Below are 20,948 nucleotides of genomic sequence, written 5' to 3'. Positions count from 1 at the left end.
CAACTTTTCGAATAATATATTTCCAAATATCTTTCTCCTTGTCAAAGCAACATACTTTGCTGAAACAACTAGTCCAACCTCCCTTCTTTTCTTTCCAACTACAAATGCTTTAAGTTTGTCCTGTCAGGCTGGTCTTGCAATGCTCAATGAGCAAATACAACTGGTAAAAGAAACGGAAGTCAAACCATTTATCCCAAATGCCAAGGAAATGACTATTGCGGCTCCATTAGAGACGATCGTAGACGAGGACGAAGAAGGCGATAGTGATATTAAGGTCGCTTAATGTTTGTTTTTATTACTTTTAGAAAGATATGCTGTGTTTATTGAAATTGTTGTTTTTATTTTTTTGCATACTACATTTTTGCATGTTTTTAAAAGCCCTCTCCCGTTTAACTCTCCCTCCAACCCCCTCCCCTTCCCAAATAAGCCCTTTTACCTAAAAATCATTTTGACAAATAACCCCCAGGGACTTATTCGATCATTCACAGTAAAGGGCTGTTTATATGAGGAAAGGCTAGCTTGTTTGCCGAGCTAGCTTGGTAAACGAGCCAACTTGAAATCGCGTTGATATTAAGAGGGCTAGCATGGCAGCCAGGATGGCGTAGATATCAATATGAAATTATGTCATAACAGGAAAGTGCGGAAATTGTTTTTTGTAAATAACAGGATGGCCTCTAACAAAATCAAGATGTAATCAGTTTGTTAACGATGAGCTTAATAAGTATTACTGTAGTATTGTTGCTGTTGCAAAGCCTAATAGTTTTATGGAAGCTTTAGATGTTAAAAATTGAAAACTTCTATCAGAGACAGAGACGTATGAACAGAAAAAAAACGCTGGTGCTGGTATTAAAACGGACAAGCAGATTTATGGTGGCAGAATATCTTAAGTAAAAGTAATTTGAAATGACGCAAGCATTCGGGTGCGTTGATGGAGCTTATCTTCCAATTTGTGGCCCTTAGTTAACTTGCAGAATTATTTCTGCTATAAACAATATTTTTCCCTCAACGTCCAGGTTCTATGTGATTACAGATGCTTTTTTACGGATGTTGGGTGCATATGGCCAGGTAGCCTTCACGATGCCAAAGTATTTGCCAATTCTTTAATCAATATAAAATTGAGAAATGGAATTGTACAATCAACCTTTTAAATGAAATGTAAACGCAAGGAGCAGCAGAATCACCGGATCCACCATAATGTTGATGCTGGATCTGCAGAAATTTTATCTAACCCTCATTTAACTTGGTTTATTATCTTTATAGTCAGCCCTGTTTTAGTCAATCACAGTTAATACAGATTTTTAAAAAAAACAATGAAACTACGAGTATACTCGTAGCTAACAGTGAAAGATATCACCATTTTGTTTTGTTTGTCTAATCATAATGAGAATAAAAGCATGAAAATTTTAAAAAATTAAAAAACTAAGGCGTTATTGTACTCTGTGCCAAGCCATGAATATCGTAGCAACTTATAGAAGATCTATATTTGCATTTAGAATTTACTATACTTAAGAAAAACTTGAACATTCTTAATAATCTTTGTACATAAGTATTAGACTTTATTTTGAATTTCTCATTGAAGTCTAATCCGCATCACATGTTCTTGTTTATCACTTTTGCAAATATACTAAAAAAGGTCTATATAAAAGTGGATTCTTCAGTAGTTGGTTCATTTTTCAAATGATTAGTGTATGAATTATCAACAAAAACGTATTGGAATAAAACTACCCTTGAGAACTATTAAAAATTGATTAAACACTTATTAGACGCAAAACAATGGCAACAGACTATCTGTTTTGGACCAACATGATATTTTTAGTCATTGGTTTATCACTAAATGCTTTTGGAATATACTGTCTTGTGAAATACCAACAATGCAGTAACAAACATAACGTCTTGCTGATCAATCTGAGCCTGATTGAAATCATCAAATGTACTATCTATCTTCTATATTTACCTATCATATCCGTTGATATGTCGGTTAACGTTTTATTCCATGTCATTGTCCAGTTTTTATTAGAGATGACCAGCATAGCATTTGGATTGACATTAGTATTCATACTTGCAGACCGCTTTTTATGTGTTTTCTTGCATATTAAGTACAAGCAAAAAGTTACTATGTTTCGCTTAAAAGTAGCATGTCTTTTATGTTGGTTTGTTGGTATTTTAGCCACTTCGCCAATACTGATTCTGCATACGTACTTGAAAGTAATTTTGAACGTTTACCATCTAAAAGTAAGCCCTGTTATTAGCATCTTTCTTTTATTGCTAACGATTTGTGTTTATACATACATAACCTACAAAATAAAACTGAGCAGGCAATGTTTCCATGTACCACAATCGCACAAGGAACAACGAATGATTAACAAAAAACAATTTATCATACCCTGTATTATAATTATGTCGTTTATTCTGTGTGTTGGCGTTCCTAATATGTTGCACTTTGTTTCAAATTCGTACGCCACAGAGCATGCAGACGTTATTAACAAAATTGGTGAACTGTTGTGGATAATAAACTTTACATCGGATCCAGTTGTTTATATATTCCTAAATAAGAACATCAGAAGGATTGCTTTAGGGTTGGTTTGTAAATAAAATAAAACTTTATTTTAACTAGACGTTTTGGGTTTCAGATAGCCATAGCCAATTTAAATGCGTTTTTTAAATGAACCACTTTATTGATGTTAACTGTGTACCTAGAAAATGACAGCATTTTATGCTTGCCGACTGTCCAATCAATAAAATTTTAGTCAACGAATCATGTTAGCGAGTTACAATATTCTAAATATGGAAATCCATTTCTTTTAAAATATTAGTGTAGTCGCTAGTCATTCTAAAAAATCCTCTGCAACCAATTCTGAACAAGTATGAAATTATATACCTACATAAAACTATATACTAAGTGTCCATTGTTTAGCTTTGTGTGACTTGAATCTGTGATTTAAACTGAGGAATTTCTTATTACTGGCACCATTCTACGTTTGAAAGAAAATTGCTGTCTTGCATATGCCTGGGGGTATACATTTGGATCAAAAACTGTTTAAATTTTTTGGTTCTTTTTTTGCTTTTATTCCAAATTTAGTATACTCGTAAAAATTCTAATTGGGCAGTAAGACTGAAAAAGGTAAACACTAAAGGGTAAGGAGCAAGTGTTGCATACTTCTATCGTGTAAGATTTACACAATGAAAATTAACATGTGACGTAGAAAGGGGGAAAAAAGTTCTTCTCTAAACACGACTATATATACCGACAGCAATTAAAATGTCTTATTCTGGTACTTTGCCAGATTTGGGGCAAATTGCCACAGTAACCTTTTTCACCAAAACGTACTTAATTAACGTACGTAATGGCGTCAGTTTTCAAACCCTTTTCTGATTTAAACTCCATTGACTTTCTAGGGTTAAAAAACACGCTGGGTCTTCTGATTCGGGTTATTTGTTTATCAACAGGGCAAAATTTGACTTACTAACTACAATTAAACTAACTGTTGTTTATTGCTTTCATACGGTAGTATTTACAAACGCGATTTCACTTTTTGCTTTTCAAACTTTTTTGTTTTCTACATTTCAATGACTGCTTTGGAAATTGTTATCATTATCAGAATAATGCGAATAATTTTAGACACAAATTCAGAAAAAACTTAGTCAGTGTCCGTTGTCGAACTTTCTGTCTGGATGGCTGGTTTATTTCAGTTGAATTTGAATTGTGTTTATTTTACCACTAATTCAATAATAACCGATTACCTCAGTCTGTACCGCAAAATATCGCTTGAGGTCCTAGTTGCCAACCGAGCTTGCAACGTCGGCGTAATTCTGAAGGCGACATTTTCGGGGATTTTATCGACAATGTAGTTTGTTACCTTATGGTAGAAAAGGTCGGCAAAAAGTGACTAAATTTTCGCTAGGAGACTAATATTTTTTGCCGACTAAAATTTTTGCCGACTTTTTTATTACCGACCAAACTTTTTTTCCGACATTTTTTTTCCGAGCTAACTTTCTTCCGACCATCCCTCCGCCGATTTTTCTTCCTTGTTGTCAATTTTTATCAGTTTTATGGAATTATTCTTTATTAGTGACTAAATTCAAAAACTAATTCGGCAAAAAGTAACTAAATTCAAAAACTTAGTCGTCAAAAAGTGACTAATATTTTTGCCGAGTTTTTATTTTTGCCGACTAATTTTTTTGTCGACTTTTTTTTTACCGATAAGGTAACTAGCTATGTTGAAGAAGCATTCAGCCAAAATGTTGGTGTATGTGGTTAATTTGACAGTTAAACTTGGCACTGTTGTTGTTTCTACCCTATGGAAATGTTTTATCGATAAAGTATTGTAGGAGTTAGATATATAATCATTTCCAATGCTTCCTGAAACTTGATTTTTAAGTCAACAAAACATTGTTCTTAGAACGTATAAAACAAAGAGTGAATATGGTCGTTACAAACACTGCAGTACTTCGCTAAAAATTAAAAACATTCAATTCAATGTCTGCAAATTTTCCCAACAAATAAATTTCCCCAACAACTGATTTTCCCGATGGTTACTGTTATCCATCAGCGAAAAATATATTAACTTATTTTTAGGAGGCTAATTTTTTATTTTCAGTTCCTAGAATAAACACTTTCCTTTTCACAACAACAACTTTTTTAAGTTCTTGCTAAGATTGAATAAAACCAAAGCTTCACTGTTGGAAATGTGAAATATATAAAGACATACAAAAAAAACAATTAAATAGATTGAAACCACAAAACATGGCATCGTCTTTTATTAAACATCACTCCATCATATTTTTATTAAATTTTTAAACACTTATTTTTCGCCAAAATTTTGATGACCTGAAGGGAAAAAGTGAAAATATGTACGTCAATGTCCGTGAAATTTTTCCCAACAAATAAATTTCCCCAACCAATGATTATCCCCAACTAATAGTAATTCCCCAATTTGTGAAGAAGAGAACTAACTGATTTTTAAGACTAGAATAAATGACAACAAAAATAATTTGATTTCTTGATAAGATTAAAGAGAAAACCAAAGCTGGGCAGTTGAAAATATGAAATACGTAAAGAGTGCAAGAAGAAATAAAACTGATTTTAACCACTAAAATTCGTCTTCCGTGTAAACATATATTTCATTTTTTTAAAAGATTGAAGGGTCAAGTGCTTTCTGGTTTATAAAGATATATTTTGAGAATTTGAATTAAGAACATCTTAAGAACGTACCCAGTTGAAATTCTATTAAACAAACGTATATTAAAAATAAAAGAACACTAAAAGCTAAAATTTATAGCGTTCTCTATGTTACTTATCTCTTTAATAATAGCCGTATTTTGTCTGTGTCTTCGCGGACTTCCTGCTGAGTTTAAAAATCGTGCTACGGAAACACGAATATCAAATTCAATATATTTTTATCAACTTTGTTGCCACGGGTAAATTTACAGGACGGGGGAACCCGTGGATTTTTCCACGGGCTAACGACTAGTCTCTTTAATAATAGCCGTATTCTGTCTGTTCAAAAGGGTTACTGCGTCCCGTAACGGAAACACGAAATGTGATATATAAAGGACGGGCGACCCCGTGGATTTTTCCACGGTTTAACGACTTCTATATTATAATGCCCGTATACGTCTGTCCGTCCGTCTGTCTGTCTGTCACGCAAAATGGTAGCTTAGCTGCGACGGGCGAACCCGTGGATTTTTCCACGGGCTAACGACTAGTCTCTAATAATAGCCGTCGTCTGTCTGTCTCTGCGCAAGATGGCACCTCAAGTAGCGAGACATACGAAATGCGGTATATATAAAGGACGGGCAACCCGTGGATTTTTTCACGGGTTAACGACTAGTTCTCTATATTACTTATTTTCTCTAAATTATTTATAGTGATATAGTAATATTATTTAAAAATTTCGTATGAAATTCAAACTTACCAATAAAATAATTTAAACTGCTTGTTTGACATTCTTTGTTTCCACAACTTAAAAAAAATATACTCAGTAATTCTTGAATAAGCGAAAATAAAATTTCCCATTTTACGAAAAATTATCTAAAAGGGAAAAAAGAGAAAGATTTTGTTTCCATTTAACATTGAAAAAAGGGTATTCTAAATTGCTTACCATGATCAAGGCATTTATTGCTCGTTGAAAAAAAAACTGTTTAAAATCTATGATTACAAAAGGTTAGTGTTGATGGCTTAAATGATATAGTTTATACTGTCAACACTTGATTAAGCACCCACTTGATTTTAAGCTTATTTAAAATATTGATTTTATAGACAGGGCGCTCATATAACATGGCGCCTAATAAATATTTATAAACCACTGACCTAACAGTCCTGTGGCGCTTATTCAGGAAAGATTCTTATTCAATTATTTTATTTGTACATAGAGCGATACTTCTTTAGCATTGTCTAACTGTCCGCTAAAGCTACATGTTAAAACACTGTGGAGGAGAACATGATAAACATGATATGAAATATAAACAAATAATGACAAACGATGATTTAATAATAAAAAAAAATAATAATTTGTGATTATGTTAAAAAAAAATTTTTTGCGGTTGTCTATCCTAAAACAACCATAACAAATAACTTTGCGATCAGAGCCATTAGTTTTTAAGCTCATAACTAAAAGTTTGTTGTGTGGATACAATAAATTGCAGGAATTTTTTTTTAAAAAAACACTATAAGTTTCAATAACAGTTTTGTGTAACTACAAAAATAAATATTTATTTGCAAAAGAAAAATCGTTCCACTTTCCTCTTTAGCTTCCGGCAATTGGACCTGTTTTTAATATACTTGCAACTTACTTTTTGTTTACCATAAGTGGCACGTGCCTACCACAACAACTTCAAACAATCCCCTTATCTTCGTCTTAAAATTCCCTGTTTCTTAAACCGAGCAGCTATCTTTAAAGTCTTCCATATTACAGGAATTTCCCAGTGACTTCTTTTGAATATCATTGTGATGTTATAAATAAAGGGGTCATCACTCGATCTTCAGACAGAAAGCAGTGTCGAAACAAGAAGTAGGAAAACGAAAGGTGGTTTTAAGTAGCAACATTTTTATAAGCTTCAAACCAAAGAAAGAAAACCAAAGAAAAGTGAAAGTTTGGAAGAAATTAAAACCAGTTAATTCTACAACCTTCAGCCGAAGACTAATAAAGCAACAATATGGAAAGACTTTCAACTGTTTTTATTTGTCTTTTATTACTTGTGGTTTCGATCGATGTTCAAGAGATTAACTGCGCAGCTTTGAAGAAAGCGAATGTAAAAGCAGTTCCAACGCAGACTTGTACGTATCAATTACGTCATAAATGTGCAAAGCGTTGTCATTGGTGGAGATGTCATTATGAATGCAAATATTTCAAGAAACAAATCTGCAATGGTTAAGAACATATTCGAAATGTAAATAATTTTAGTTATGTTTGAAAAAAGAAAACGGAATATATAAAAGATATTTTTTATAACTTTAAAATTTTGAAACATATGTTCACATGTACACTTTTTTTCAAGAACGTCTTAACTTCAGGCTTAGATTTTTGGATATAGTACAATTTAACACTGAAAGCTAAAAAATATGTTTAAAAAAATACCCAAATCCAGCATCAGCTGCGGTTTAAATGCTCCTTAGGGAGAGGTTTTGTAGAAGTTTAAGCGCTCCTTAGGGAGATGGGTTTTTTTTCTGTATCTGTCCGTTCCGCGGAAAATTTTGCTGAAGTGGAAATGCTTTCCAGAAAGATGCAGGAAAAGTGGTAAATGTATGATACATGCGAATTCGTTTTATTAGGTCGTTAAATTCAACAAAAGGAGAGGTTGTTCATAACGAAAGATATGCCTCCATTGAACAAAAAGGTTACATCAGCGGCATTATGATTTAATGATTATTAATTATTTCTAATTATAAAAATCAGAAATTGTAAATTTGTTAGTAGCTTGATAATGAGTGGATGACCACCTGAAACGTCGAAAAAAACTGTCGTTTCTAATATACAGAATTTTGTTAATTATGTTGACTCTTATGAAAACAATATGTCCCTTGTCCTAAGAAATACTGAACCTGTTACAAAGCACAAAATCTTCCCCAATCTTTTCTTCTATCACATGCGCAATAAAAATTAAGAAAGGTCACAATGTTTTACCCATCGCTTAAGGTATAATGAAACTACTACCTATGTAAGCTTTTTATATTTTTTAATTTGATTTATTTCTTATTAATAGCCGTATTTTGTCTGCCTATCCGCGAAAGTCGCGTCCTCTTATAGAAACACGAAATTTTTAAAATACCCACGAAAAATATGCACTGTCGCTGCACTGTGGAGAAAATTCCATTTTATTTTCCCGCTCTTGGCGTATTACACAGTTTCAAACCAATCGACGAGCTTTATTACAAAAACTCTATTGTTCCTTTAAACTTTGCCCTGGGTTGCTGTCCGTTTGCAACGTTGGAAACATCTCGCGCTCCGACGAAGAGAAATGAACGGTCTGAAGATTAGCAAGAAGACTGAGCAAGGTGTCCAGTAAAGTTTCTTTACTATAATTTGCATCGTTTTTTGCTTTTTTTTTATACTTCTGAAGAAGACTTTTTGTATTCTTAGGATCCTTTCTTTGTTTCTTTGCATTTTTGTTACAGCTAGCTATGAGGCGAAGTTTTTTGCTGTTTTTAATTTCGTTTTAAGCTGCCAGGGTTAACATGAATGTTCCTCCAGAAAATCAAGTTATTTTTTTGGACCATAACTATGCAAATAATTTTCTCCATGAAAACGCAATTCTTACATAATGATTTGGATGTTGTTGATCCGCGGCGAAGATTTGATGAATTGATGTTGAACGTCACAGGAAACAGAGAGCCAATGAAACTTTATAACAGTCCCAACAGCGTGGAGCAGTAGATGCTCTACGCCAAAATTCAAGACGAGCAGCAGAAAACATAAAAAACGCAAATGCTCGCAAACAGGTAGATGCACAACATCATCGTGTGAAAAGAGAAAATGAATTACCCCAGCAATCAGAAGGAAGGCATAGGGCAGAATTATTGCGTCATTGAGCTAGGGTTCCACGTTTTTTAGATTTAGCTAGAATTAACAATGTCTTGCCTCCTACGCATGATTTTCATTATTAAATTTAATAGCTCCACAATGACCAATTAAATTCAATAATGAAAATCGTTTTACGTGTTGTCACAATGGCAAAGTGGCCCTGCGTGCTATATTACAATTTTCTGCTGAAATACGTGAATTGTTAACCCTATTCGGTCCGGGGTTTTTCGAACATACTATGACCAGGGGGGGGGCGGATTCCGCCCCCCCCCCCCCTCAATAACTTTTCATAGGATTGTTCAAATTGAATCAAACTTGGCACGCTTACAGTACGTCATAAAAGGAACAAAATGGCAGCAATAAATTTTTGCTTGCGTCAGCACATTTTCTGTGACGTCATCGGAAGCTTGAAAATTGTTAAAAATGCGACTATCTGCTTAAAATATAATTACTTTTGTTCTAGAGCGAATTTTTACATTCTGTTTGAAGTTTCTAAAAGCTAAATAAATTTTTTTTAACATATCTTCCGGTTTTTACATGGATCGAATAAAAAATTGCCAAAAATTGCCCGAAAATCCGTTTTTTTCCGATTTTCGGGTAAAATCCGAAAAAATCGGGAAATCGGATTAGTCACGTGTCAAAATTATTCGAAATGATTCTTCTTGATGAAATGAAGTTGTGTTGCAAGTTTCAAGTTCTAAGGGTAATCCTAACAGGAGTTATTATATTTCCCCATTATAAGGATTTCATAGAGATTTTAGGGGTAGTTTCGAGTAATGGCCAATATCAAAGCCTCTGAAAGGTATGGGACCTAAAAATTTGGCATGCAGGTGTCTAATAGATAAATGTTGAAACTCAGTAAGTATCATAGCCATATAAGAAAGCAATCAGGAGTTATTAAAAAAAAACCGTCAGGAAGATAAACAGTTTCGTAAGTATATCAGAGTATACAATAATGCATTTAGTTTTGCTTTTTGTCAGCAAACATTCGACCACCGCCAGGTCATGGACCACCAATATGTGGTCAAATATATCACAGGTATTTCACAGGTGCTTTATTACTTGCCCAAAATGAAGTACCTAATTTTAGCCAATTATATATCGTAGAGGCTATAGCTATTTAAACATGGGTATTGAGAATCCAACGCATGCTCATTTTAATCGTGAAACAATGCAGATAATTCAAAACCTTCTTCACAGGAATTCTCCATATGCTGCAGCTAATAGAAATATGGTTAAAGTGGAACGTGAAGAAACAGCCAGAGCAGCAGTGGAAAACAGACACATTCTGTTGTAAGTATTGTAATGCGCGAGTGTTATGATCGTAGAAGGCATAATGCCCCTTGCATCAGGAAGTTGCTGCCATGTTTGTTGGTAATGATGGGGCACCTCCTCCTGCAAGAGATATGTTGTTTATCCACGTAATCAACATTTGCCGAAAATCATGTATCATGCAATATTGACCCTATGATGTATCCCATTTTATTTCCACATGGTGAGCCTGGTTGGGACCAAAACATGGCCCATGTCAGGGAGCAAGCTATTGCAGTTAGAAATAGGCTAACCCATGTGGAATATTATATATATACAATATATATAATAATATATATTATTATATATATTGCTATTAGGCAAGAATTTTCTGCCCTTCATCTAGCAGGCAAATTTTTTCAGCAATTTTTAGTAGATGCATATGTTAAAATTAAAGGCCAACAGCTTGCATTTATTCGCCAAAATCAAAGCCAGTTTTAAGCAGAGTCCTACCAAGGACTTCTTCGTCTGCAGACCAACGTAACTTACATGCAGGTAATGTTGTTGTTTTGCCTTCTAGCTTTTCTGGCTCACCCCGTAATATGCATCAGTTGTACCTTGATGCAATGACATTGGTTTCAAAGAAAGGTAAACGAGATTTGTTCTTGACATTTACTAGCAATCCAAAATGACCAGAAAGTTGTTACTAATTTGTTACCTAGTCAATCTGCTTACGATAGACAAGATTTGGTTGCAAGGGTGTTTAAATTAAAATTACTTGCTTTAAAAAAAGTTTTAAAACACGGGTTATTAGGTGTTCTGTGTGCACATGTAGATGTTATTGCATTTCAGAAAAAGGTTTACCGCATGTTCACATGCTTTCACTTCTACACAATGAGTTTATAAAGTACAGGTTGTTAATACGGTGTTTTACAAAAATATTATTTTTTCACAAGTATCATAATTTTCCGTGTTTCGCTTTTACGCAACACTAAGCTTTTAAGTATTGGTCAGTGTTACATGATAATAAGCTTTAATAAGCAACCTACCATTTCGATTTGGTGCTTATCAAAGTTGTGTATTGTCTATGTGACTATTATATCACAATGTTAGATGATTGATGGGTCTCAGGTGTTCTTTATGGGTGTGTTGACAGTGTTATCATGTCTCAAGCTTTAATGTTTAACGTTGTTGCAGAAAAAGCTTATATTAATATATTTGAGTTGTGTTTTATATAGTATATTCTTTTCCGTATTTTAGAATCTATCTTACAATGCTTACCTGCTACCCAAGGGCCAGGTCAAGGGCGTTGTACTTTGTGCAGCGTTGCTTCGGGGGCAGGGACCGCGAAGGCTTCCGCTGGCGGGAGCGGCCTGGGCATCCTACTCGCCAGGTGTTTCTTGTAGATAACCATAGAGTTTTCCTTCCGAATGACAATTGGTAAGGCGTTATATATAAATTTGCGCCTGAGAAGTAGAACGGTTTTCTCGCAAACTCTAGTTTAACTTTAGGTAATTTGATTTGGAAGTTCTGATTCGGAGTTCCTTTTGCGTGACGATTTATCTGAAAATACGAGTGGAAATTGCTTCACAATGTTTGATCAACCAATTGTCTAACAAATATTTGCTCGTTTTTCAATCCGATTTTGTATGGGTGTCAAATTATCGGTTTCTGTAATATTACGCGCTCTTTTTTCAATTGACACCAATTTTGATTTTTGGGAACGATTCAGATTTAAATTTAATGTACCACAGTAAGTGAGTATTGTCACAATCATTTACATTATTTTCATTGCATTATATTATACAGATTTCGTGAGATATTGTCGTAATTTATTAAGGAGTTGCAATCTGTTAGATGCCTTTCGATATCTACTTTTAAGTCATTCAATAACAGGTTTGGATCCACAAGATTACCCAAGTACTTATACTCACAGGCATTTAAAATGGTCGTTGATCAATACTTAACGTCAAAAGTTCGTTTCGTTTGGCTTCCTGACAGTTATATGTAATGCATTTGTTCGCATAAGGAGAACATAACGTTCTATTTGTGTTTGAAGCTGTTCATCACATTTTTCACACATAAAGGAACATTTTTTATTTGTATAGCGGGGCTCAAAGCCTGCCTGACAAATATCGTGACAGTTTGATACCGGATCTGTGTTTTTTGCACTTTCACACCAATAGACAATATGCACATATACCATGAAATTTCGCACTACTGAACTGGCCTTTTAATCGATTAGAATATAGAACTTGGTAACTGATATAATTAAACCAATAAAGTTTGTGGTTATGATTACAAGGATTTTTAGTCGTTGTTCGATTTCCTTCTTTGATCTTCAGTTTTTATTGCCACTTCGGCACCAGCATAAAACACAAAACAAACAAAGTTATCAAAGAATATATTCTTTAAAACACGCAATTAGGTCATATGGAAATAGTCAATGAGAAGTCATAAGTTAAGTTTTTAATAACTATTACAAGAAAATGTTCTTCGATGAGAAATACCTACGCTCGCTTAAATGTCAAGTGGACATCACTTGCATTGTTAATATGAATGCCTATTATAAGAAATTTACAAATAGTTTCTCCAAGAATTCGAACTAAGATTAGAAAGTTAATAATTGTAAAGGGTCGCTTGGAAAGTTGCTATCAACACCAATTAGCACCAATTTATGTTGTTGCATATATGACTATAAATAATGTGAAATTTTGGGCTAGGAGTAACACAAATTCGCTAATGAGAAGAAAATGAGAAGAAAATCAAATTAGTAAATTAAGCATTATTATAATTCGTTAAGAATTTATTGACGTTGAATTAGTAAGACCTACTTAGCTTTGGGAACTTTAAATTTTCATGAATGCACCACCTGCTCTAGGGACGCGCCTCAGTACAATAGCTTGAATAGCCGTTGTGTCTCTAATTGATTTACGTTGAGTTAGTAAGACATATTTCGTTTTGGGATTTTTGGTTATTTCTTCAATCATTTGAATTTTTCATCAAAAAAGCTAATTTTGGTTATTAAAGGTTGTTTTGCCGCGAATAAACAATTTGGCTTTTTTTATGTCCAACAGCTGCTATCATGAATTGTGCATGGACTTGTACAAGTGTTTGTGCATGTTCTCATATGATTGAAAAGTTGTATTTTAATAAAAGAAACAAAGAGAATAAATGAGAACAATAAAAATGTCTGCAGGTTCAAAATTTTATCAGATTAATCATTACATGCTTTTTTTTTCTATTAACTATTTTGTTAAAATTAAAATAATCAAATGTCAAATTAAAAACGTTAAAGAAAATGTTTTTAAAATGCAATTTAAAATGATTTTAAATTGCAATTTAAAATGTTTGTAATAGTTTGTATAGAGAGAAGAAATACTGATAATATAATATTGCGAATACAAAAACTATTATGGGAGATGCGTGGCACAAAGAGTTTTTAATTCAGGCCTGCATCACACAAAGTTCCTAAAAGTATACCAAAGTTTCTAAATTGCTGGCCCTGCTATAATACTTGAGGGTACCTTAAGTTAGAGACATTATTTTTGATATTTAGTGCTAAGTACGTTCCATAATTGTTTCCTGTAAGAGAATTAGATATTTAGTTGTAAAAAATAATTTTTTTACTATATAAAAGATATTAGATTTTGAGAATTTGTTTTGTGAATTATTGTTCGCCTACCACAAAAGGTTTATTCTTCGCCGCTCTTTTAAGTTTTTTTTGGGTAATTTTTTTTTTTGCAAATGGTTCATACACAATCTATTTACCAGGGTACTTTGCTTTGTGATGACATTGATGGCGTAAGTAAACCTGGGAAAGAGAATGGTTTATGTTAAAATTAAACAATCTATTTAAATAATTTTTTAGGCTATTCAATCAATTTGTGTTTTATCTCTAATGTAATCTTTGAATTTTCAAATTCTATTTTTTTGTTTGTTTTAATCCAGACATTTAAGCATCTCATGTGTTCCTTCTTAATATTTTTTCTTCACTTTTTCCTCAAAGATAAAAATATAAATATTGCTGGCTTTGAGAAAAACGATGAATAAAAGTGAGAAAACGTAGATTACGAAAAAATATACGTGCATTATAAACATCATTGGAATGTGAATGAAAACGAACATTAAGTATTTCTACATACACGCACATTTGCAACAAAGTTACAAAAGATGTTATGTATAAAATTGGTGGATAATTCTGTAATTATTTAGCAGAGAAATAATTAGCTTTCCAAATTGCCATAGCTGGTTAAAAAAACAACTTGGATGATTCCTGTTTATGACTACTGGGTAGCTAATTATTTTCTTTCAAAAACATTATTACAACCTACTCCTCAGGAGTTACGACAGTTCAACTATGTAGCTGTTTTTGTCCAATTTACAACGGTATGTACCCCTTACTATATATTTTAAAAAACAATGCTAAGTTCATTTTTGTTACAATATTTGGCGGTAAACATTTAATACAAGAAACTTTGCCTTTCTTCTCCAGTTCGTTTTTTGGCAATAATATATCGTAAAGTATGACCCGTGCGAAAATAATCCGTTCTTTCCTGAAGACAAAATAGTAGTGCAACAATCAAAGTACATTGCATGTAAATTCCTATAAACAAAAATTTTTGTTGACATTTCAGCAAGATGTTGGTGGGACGAAAGCTTTATCTTCTCATTTCTTTGGTTTCTTCCTGGGATTTACTGATCGATGGTAGTGTAAGAATTATCTCAAAGAAAGGAGATATAAACATAGCAGTATTTTTATCTTTGTGTCTCAACAGAAGATTAAACGTAGATTCCCTGTTGATGTTGGAAGCTATCGATTCGCAAATAAATAGAAATAACCTGTTATTAAAACGTCTTCTTCAAAGGAGAACGTATGGTGGAATAACATCAGGCTACGTGATTTACGATACATGCGGTGAATCTGAAAACGCAATAAAAGATGTTTTTGAAATTGGCTTGGAGCATGTAAACACCTTGTCCAGAAGTAACCGTAGTTGCTGTGCTGCTTATCCTTCGCGTAAGGATGAGATACTCGTATTAGCTAAGTTGCAAAGAGATGAATCATCTTTGTTACTAAATTTATTGCTAGTTGCGAACAAACCATATGTTGCACTATCTCGTGACAACTGGCATTATCATTATGATCAATCCAATAAAGGCAATTATAGATCACATGCTCAAAACTTTGATGTATTTAAAGTATATGTTAAGATTATAAAAGAGATGAAATGGAAAAATTATGGTCTAATTTATTCTAATAACTCATATGGCGTAACAGGGTATTTAAGGTCACTGGATATATTTAAGAAGGAAGACTTTTGTTTCAGTGCCTATTACATGTTTACTAGTGGTACTCATAATATAAGTAATCACGCTGTAATGAAAACACTTAAGAGGGATGCATACATTGATGTTGTTATATTGTGGCTAACAGTTGAAGATAGCATCCATTTCTTTCATCTAGCGAAACAATTTTCAATATTTAACAGAACTTGGTTAGCAGGTCCTGTCATTTCATACCTTCCTTCATCTTATTTTCGGTCGTTTGAACCATTTGTTATACAAGGAATGATAATCGTCAAAAGAGAGACTGTTTCAAATCCCAAATATTTACTAAGACCGAGAAATGTAGCCAAATGGGGTAAAATTACCAATACTACAACTTTGCAGGGTCTTAACAAAACACATTTGGAGTCCTTGGCAGAACAAATAACACCGCATACCATTGATTTGCTGGATGATACTGTGACTACTCTAATGATATTTCAACAAGACATATTGAAACATATCCTCAAGCATTACTCAAAACCTAATAGCTATATTATTAACCAAATTCAAAGGCATTCCGTAAACCTTAGAACAACTCAATTAAATTTGGCAGAAATACAAATTTTACAAATCAATAAAATAAATCGGACAATATATTTTGCAACTGTCGCCACTGTGGAAACTAGTGGCGTAGTAGTGCGTATCTCTAAAATCGGAAAAAGTGTATGGGCAGGATACAAAGACACCGCTCCAGTATCAAACTGTCACGATATTTGTCAGGCAGGCTTTGAGCCTATCTATACAAATAAAAAATGTTGCTTTATATGTGAAAAATGTGAGGAACAGTACTATCAGCCACGCCATGGCAAATCAAATTGTTTAAAGTGTCCTTCTGATACAGAATCAAACACAAATAGAACGTTATGTTCTCCTTATACGAACAAATACATTACATATAACTGTAAGGAAGCTTATGTTGTACTAACCTTAATGGCAGTTGGTGTAATCGTTACCTTAATGTTTTGTATTTTGTTTATAAGGCATAAAGCAACACCAGTTGTTCGTTCATCTATTTTTTCGTTATCCATAACGCAGTTAATTACTCACCTTATTCTCTTTTTGGTACCGCTTGCATCAATTGGTCAGATAAATGACACATCTTGCATAATTACATTAGTGATGCAAGGTCAATTAATATGCTTTCTGTTATCAATCATATTTTCAAAAACCATGTTCCTTGTAGGTGTGTTTCAAAGCAAAACAGTGCTTGCACATTCCACTATAGTAAGATCTTTTCAACATGTCTGGCTGTTGGTAATTCAAATAATTTATGGATTGATTGTCACTGCTGCTCTTTATTATTCACCAAATGGTATTACTCCCGTGAAAAATAAAGACACGCTTGTTAATGAACTAATATGTGAGAATTTTACTCTGATGGTATCTCAATTTACTTTTATATTACTTCTAACCGCTGTTTGTATGGTTCAAGCCTTTCGTGCACGACAGTTACCTTCGTATTACAATGATGGAGATAAGATACTATACGCATCATTTGGCGTCATCCTAACATTAATCATAGCTGCATTGTTGCATCCAAGTTTAAAAGACATCAATCATAAATTTCTTCATTTTCAGCTCTTCAACTGGCTCATAAACGTTTGTGTTTTGATATTCATGTTTGCTTTAAAAGTATGGATTATTCTTTTTAAGCCTGCAAAAAACAATATTCACGCGTTTAAGGAAGTTTTATATAATAACACAACAGAGAAAATTAACTCAAAAATTATAAGAAGAAAAAACCGTCAAAATCGGTAACAGGTTGTTATGAATTTTTGTCATGATCTGTACTTATTTTTCGTAATAACAGTTTCATTGCTAGGATTTAAAAGATGGAACAAAAAAGACTCCGTTGGTTAAAGCATGCGAGCGAGTTTGACGCATCACGCGAAAATCAAGATTGAAAACATATATAGAACAAGCACAAGGCAACATAGTTTTCAAATGGCATATTTTTTTCCATTTTTACAAGTACAAATAAAATAATAATACATCTATAATTGAAAGACAGCAGATCCTTATTTGGAGCAAGAATGAAAAATATAGAGTATTACTAGCATTGACAAAATAGCACGCGTAAGACTTTTTAATTTGATCAAAGACATGTAAAAATTATTATCATTGTCTATAAAAATTCTGCTCAACAATCAGGTAAAGTATGTGAATAAGCCTTTGATCATTTACAATAATAAATTAAACGTTAGAAAGATATTTAATCAGAAATCCTTGGAAAGATGTGGTAGACTCAGCTATGAAAACACCAGGTAGAAACATATCATCCTAAAACCTACACTCAAGCACGATTTAAATAAGGATTGTGGGGAATTTTTCATCTCTATTCAAAAGAATAGTTTTAATTACTGGGTTGAAATTTACTTTCTGTAGCAACCATAAAACATTTAAAGACAATAGATATATTGTTTAGAAAAAACCTTATTAATATAAATGTAAAGGCATTGTTAATTAACCGTGAAATATATAACTTGACGACATATTTTTGATTGTGTGAAATTTTTAATTCCTTTATACCTGCGCAGGGGAGGGGGCATAAAATAACCATGTGATAAGGAGCTGAGTATCTTGAAATTTCCTAACTTTTATTGGGATTTGATAGGAAACAATTTAGGGCTATGGGGTGTGAGATATTATACTATTATGCAAAATTGGTCTATGCATGGTGTCATTTCTAATCCTTATGATTGCGTTAAATATTTTTGTACATAGAATAGGTTTGTATTAAGATATATACATGTACCAAGTTTCATCACTTAAGCAAGAAACTCTCTTTCATTGATTTAAAAGGTCCAAAAAAAGCCTAGATATGAATGTATCATTCTGCGCTCAGAGATTTCAATGTTTTTCTTTATAAAATACTCCATTACTAGATAGATTTTTAGGTCATATTTGTTGTTGTTGTTCAACAGTTAATATAGAAATATATCACAACGTATCAAAGCAAGACGAAGACGGTTCTGATTTAATGCATCAGCTACCAATCCTTTCCAACATTAAAATTAAACAAGTTTTGATGTGAAAATTATTAGTTGCAAATATGTTTAATAATAATTCGAAGTACGATATGGTAGTTGTAGTAAACAAAAAAGTACACATGGTTATCTCCACATGCCCAAATACATAACTACTAATGCAAAAGGTACAGAAACTCAAAAGCATGTTATTGCGTCAGATTAATTAACAGATGAATGATCTATTAGACATTTTTGCTAAAAGCAAATTTCACGTTCGATCATTTCAAGTACGGTAATGCACATTTTAAAATTTTAATTTTTGAAATCTTAAACTCAGTTTTGAACAGCTATCATAAAACGACAACTCACGTAAATAAATAAAGGGAAATTCCGCATTGTACAGCATTGTATCACCATCACACCATTTGAGCGAGGGAAAGATTTTTTATGGAATTCGCTGCTGTTTTTTAGTTAAAACGATTGCCTAATACACCAATCCGACATGCTGGGCTACCATTTTGTATAGCGGCGCGATCTTGAGACTGGGCGCGAAGAAGGGGTGAAAAATTAGTTGAGAGAGGAGCAAACAGAGTGAAAAGAAAGAAGAAAATGATCCATACAAAATAAATATAGCCATAAACAAACTGTTATTTTTAAAACAAAATGCCCAGCGTAAATTGTCCTGTTAATGGTTGTACGAATAGCCAGTATAAAATTCGAAAGTGGAAGAAAGAATTGCGTGATATACACAACAATGTTATCAAGGAATTATGTGGATGCGAACGACCATTTTATTTATATTGTTTTGCGAGCATTAAGAACAACAACGAGCAAAGGCAGAATTGGATTAAACTTATCAAGCGAGAAGGACATAATAAATCAAAATGGACTCCTGCTGGAAGTGACAGAGTGTGTTCGTTTCATTTTGCTGATGGGGTGCCCACTGCCGCCAATCCAGATCCAACTTTGAACATGGGTTACGAACTCTTACAAAAACGACCAAGAAGAGAATTATTTCGTTCAGGTGTTGTACCTAACTGTAAGAAAAAAAAATTGTTAAATGAAGAAGTTGACGAAGCAGTTGTTAATGATAATGTTGATAATGTTGTTAATGATAATGTTAATGTTGATGATAATGTTAATAATGAATTACCATGTCAATCATCATCATTCTTTTCACCAGTATCGGAACATTCCTATTTTTCATCATCATTAACTCAGCAATGTGAGGGATGTAGCTACAAGAAAAATGTTATTGATTCTCTTGTATCAAAAATAAATATGTTAACATTACAAGTTAAAACTGCCAACAGAGTGAAAGTCTTCAATACTAAAAAAAGTGTTTTTACATGGCGAAAAATAAAGACAGACCAAAAAATGAATTTTTACACTGGCATAGTATCTATTGCCATGTTTGAATCAGTATTTCAACTTTTGAACCCATACTTATCTAAGATCAGATACTGGAGAGGCCCTAAACGTGCAAATAGCTACAGCAAAGTCAAACGTACTTATTCTACTCCAGCAAGCAAAATCCTTACACATCGTGACGAATTTTTGCTAACTTTGATGAGGTTGCGTTTAGGTTTACTAAATGAAGACCTTGCTGACCGCTTCGGAATTTCACCCACTATTTGTTCCAACACTTTCACGACATGGATACAGATTTTAAGCAAAATTCTGGGCAACGCTCTTGTTGTATGGCTACCAAGAGAAGCGACTAGAGACAATTTACCTGATGCCTTTACTAAAACTGGACACTCGAAATGCAGAGTAATTATTGACTGTACTGAGGTGTTTATTGCAATACCAAAATCTTTACTAAACCAAGCAGCTACATGGTCCGATTACAAGCACCACAACACAATAAAATTCTTAATTGGTATATCATCTGCAGGTTTCATAACATTTTTATCTGACTGTTATGGTGGTCGGGCCAGCGATCGATATATAACAAAGGATAGTGGGTTTTATGAATTGTTAGAACGGGACGACGAAGTAATGACTGATAGAGGGTTTTAAATAAGAGAAGAACTACTGCTAAAATTTTGTAGCTTGAGTGTTTCACCTGGTGCTAGAATTAAAAGTCAGATGACATCAACTGAGTGCAAGAACACTAAAGAAATTGCCAATCTACGAATACATGTGGAGCGTGCTATTAATCGTGTGAAGTTCTTCCTCATCTTGAAAACTGTTTTACCTATTACTATGATGCAGCATGCTGATGACATTGTCAAGGCATGTGCTGCGCTATGTAATCTTAAGCCCAGACTTATACGTTAACAAACATGATTGTACAAGTTATTTATTCTTTTTTACACTTTTAATACATGCTGTTGTAGCTAAAGTAATTCATTTGTTGTTGTTGTTTTCCCTT

General features: G+C 33.3%; 3 protein-coding genes across 3 annotated transcripts; all 3 read left to right on the top strand.

Moving 5' to 3' along the window:
- Positions 1 to 1,773: 1,773 nt before the first annotated feature.
- Positions 1,774 to 2,592, top strand: LOC130648218 (probable G-protein coupled receptor 34). The gene has a single exon (XM_057454254.1). The coding sequence runs from the start codon at positions 1,774 to 1,776 to the stop codon at positions 2,590 to 2,592; it is 819 nt and encodes a 272-aa protein (XP_057310237.1).
- Positions 2,593 to 13,902: 11,310 nt separating this feature from the next.
- On the top strand, positions 13,903 to 18,099 carry LOC130647741 (uncharacterized). The gene is made up of 2 exons (XM_057453698.1): positions 13,903 to 14,660; positions 14,909 to 18,099. The coding sequence occupies exon 2, from the start codon at positions 14,913 to 14,915 to the stop codon at positions 17,358 to 17,360; it is 2,448 nt and encodes an 815-aa protein (XP_057309681.1). The 5' UTR covers positions 13,903 to 14,660; positions 14,909 to 14,912; the 3' UTR covers positions 17,361 to 18,099.
- A 1,135-nt stretch (positions 18,100 to 19,234) lies between these two features.
- LOC130648217 (uncharacterized) lies at positions 19,235 to 20,593 on the top strand. Its single transcript, XM_057454253.1, has one exon. It carries the CDS (start codon positions 19,235 to 19,237, stop codon positions 20,591 to 20,593), a length of 1,359 nt encoding a protein of 452 aa, XP_057310236.1.
- The last annotated feature ends 355 nt before the right edge of the window (positions 20,594 to 20,948 follow it).

This window comes from Hydractinia symbiolongicarpus, chromosome 6, assembly GCF_029227915.1.
Source record: "Hydractinia symbiolongicarpus strain clone_291-10 chromosome 6, HSymV2.1, whole genome shotgun sequence".
In the NCBI taxonomy this organism is placed as follows: Eukaryota; Metazoa; Cnidaria; class Hydrozoa; order Anthoathecata; family Hydractiniidae; genus Hydractinia; species Hydractinia symbiolongicarpus.
Note: the sequence above shows the minus strand (reverse complement) of the source record. Positions and strands in the feature narration are given on the sequence as shown.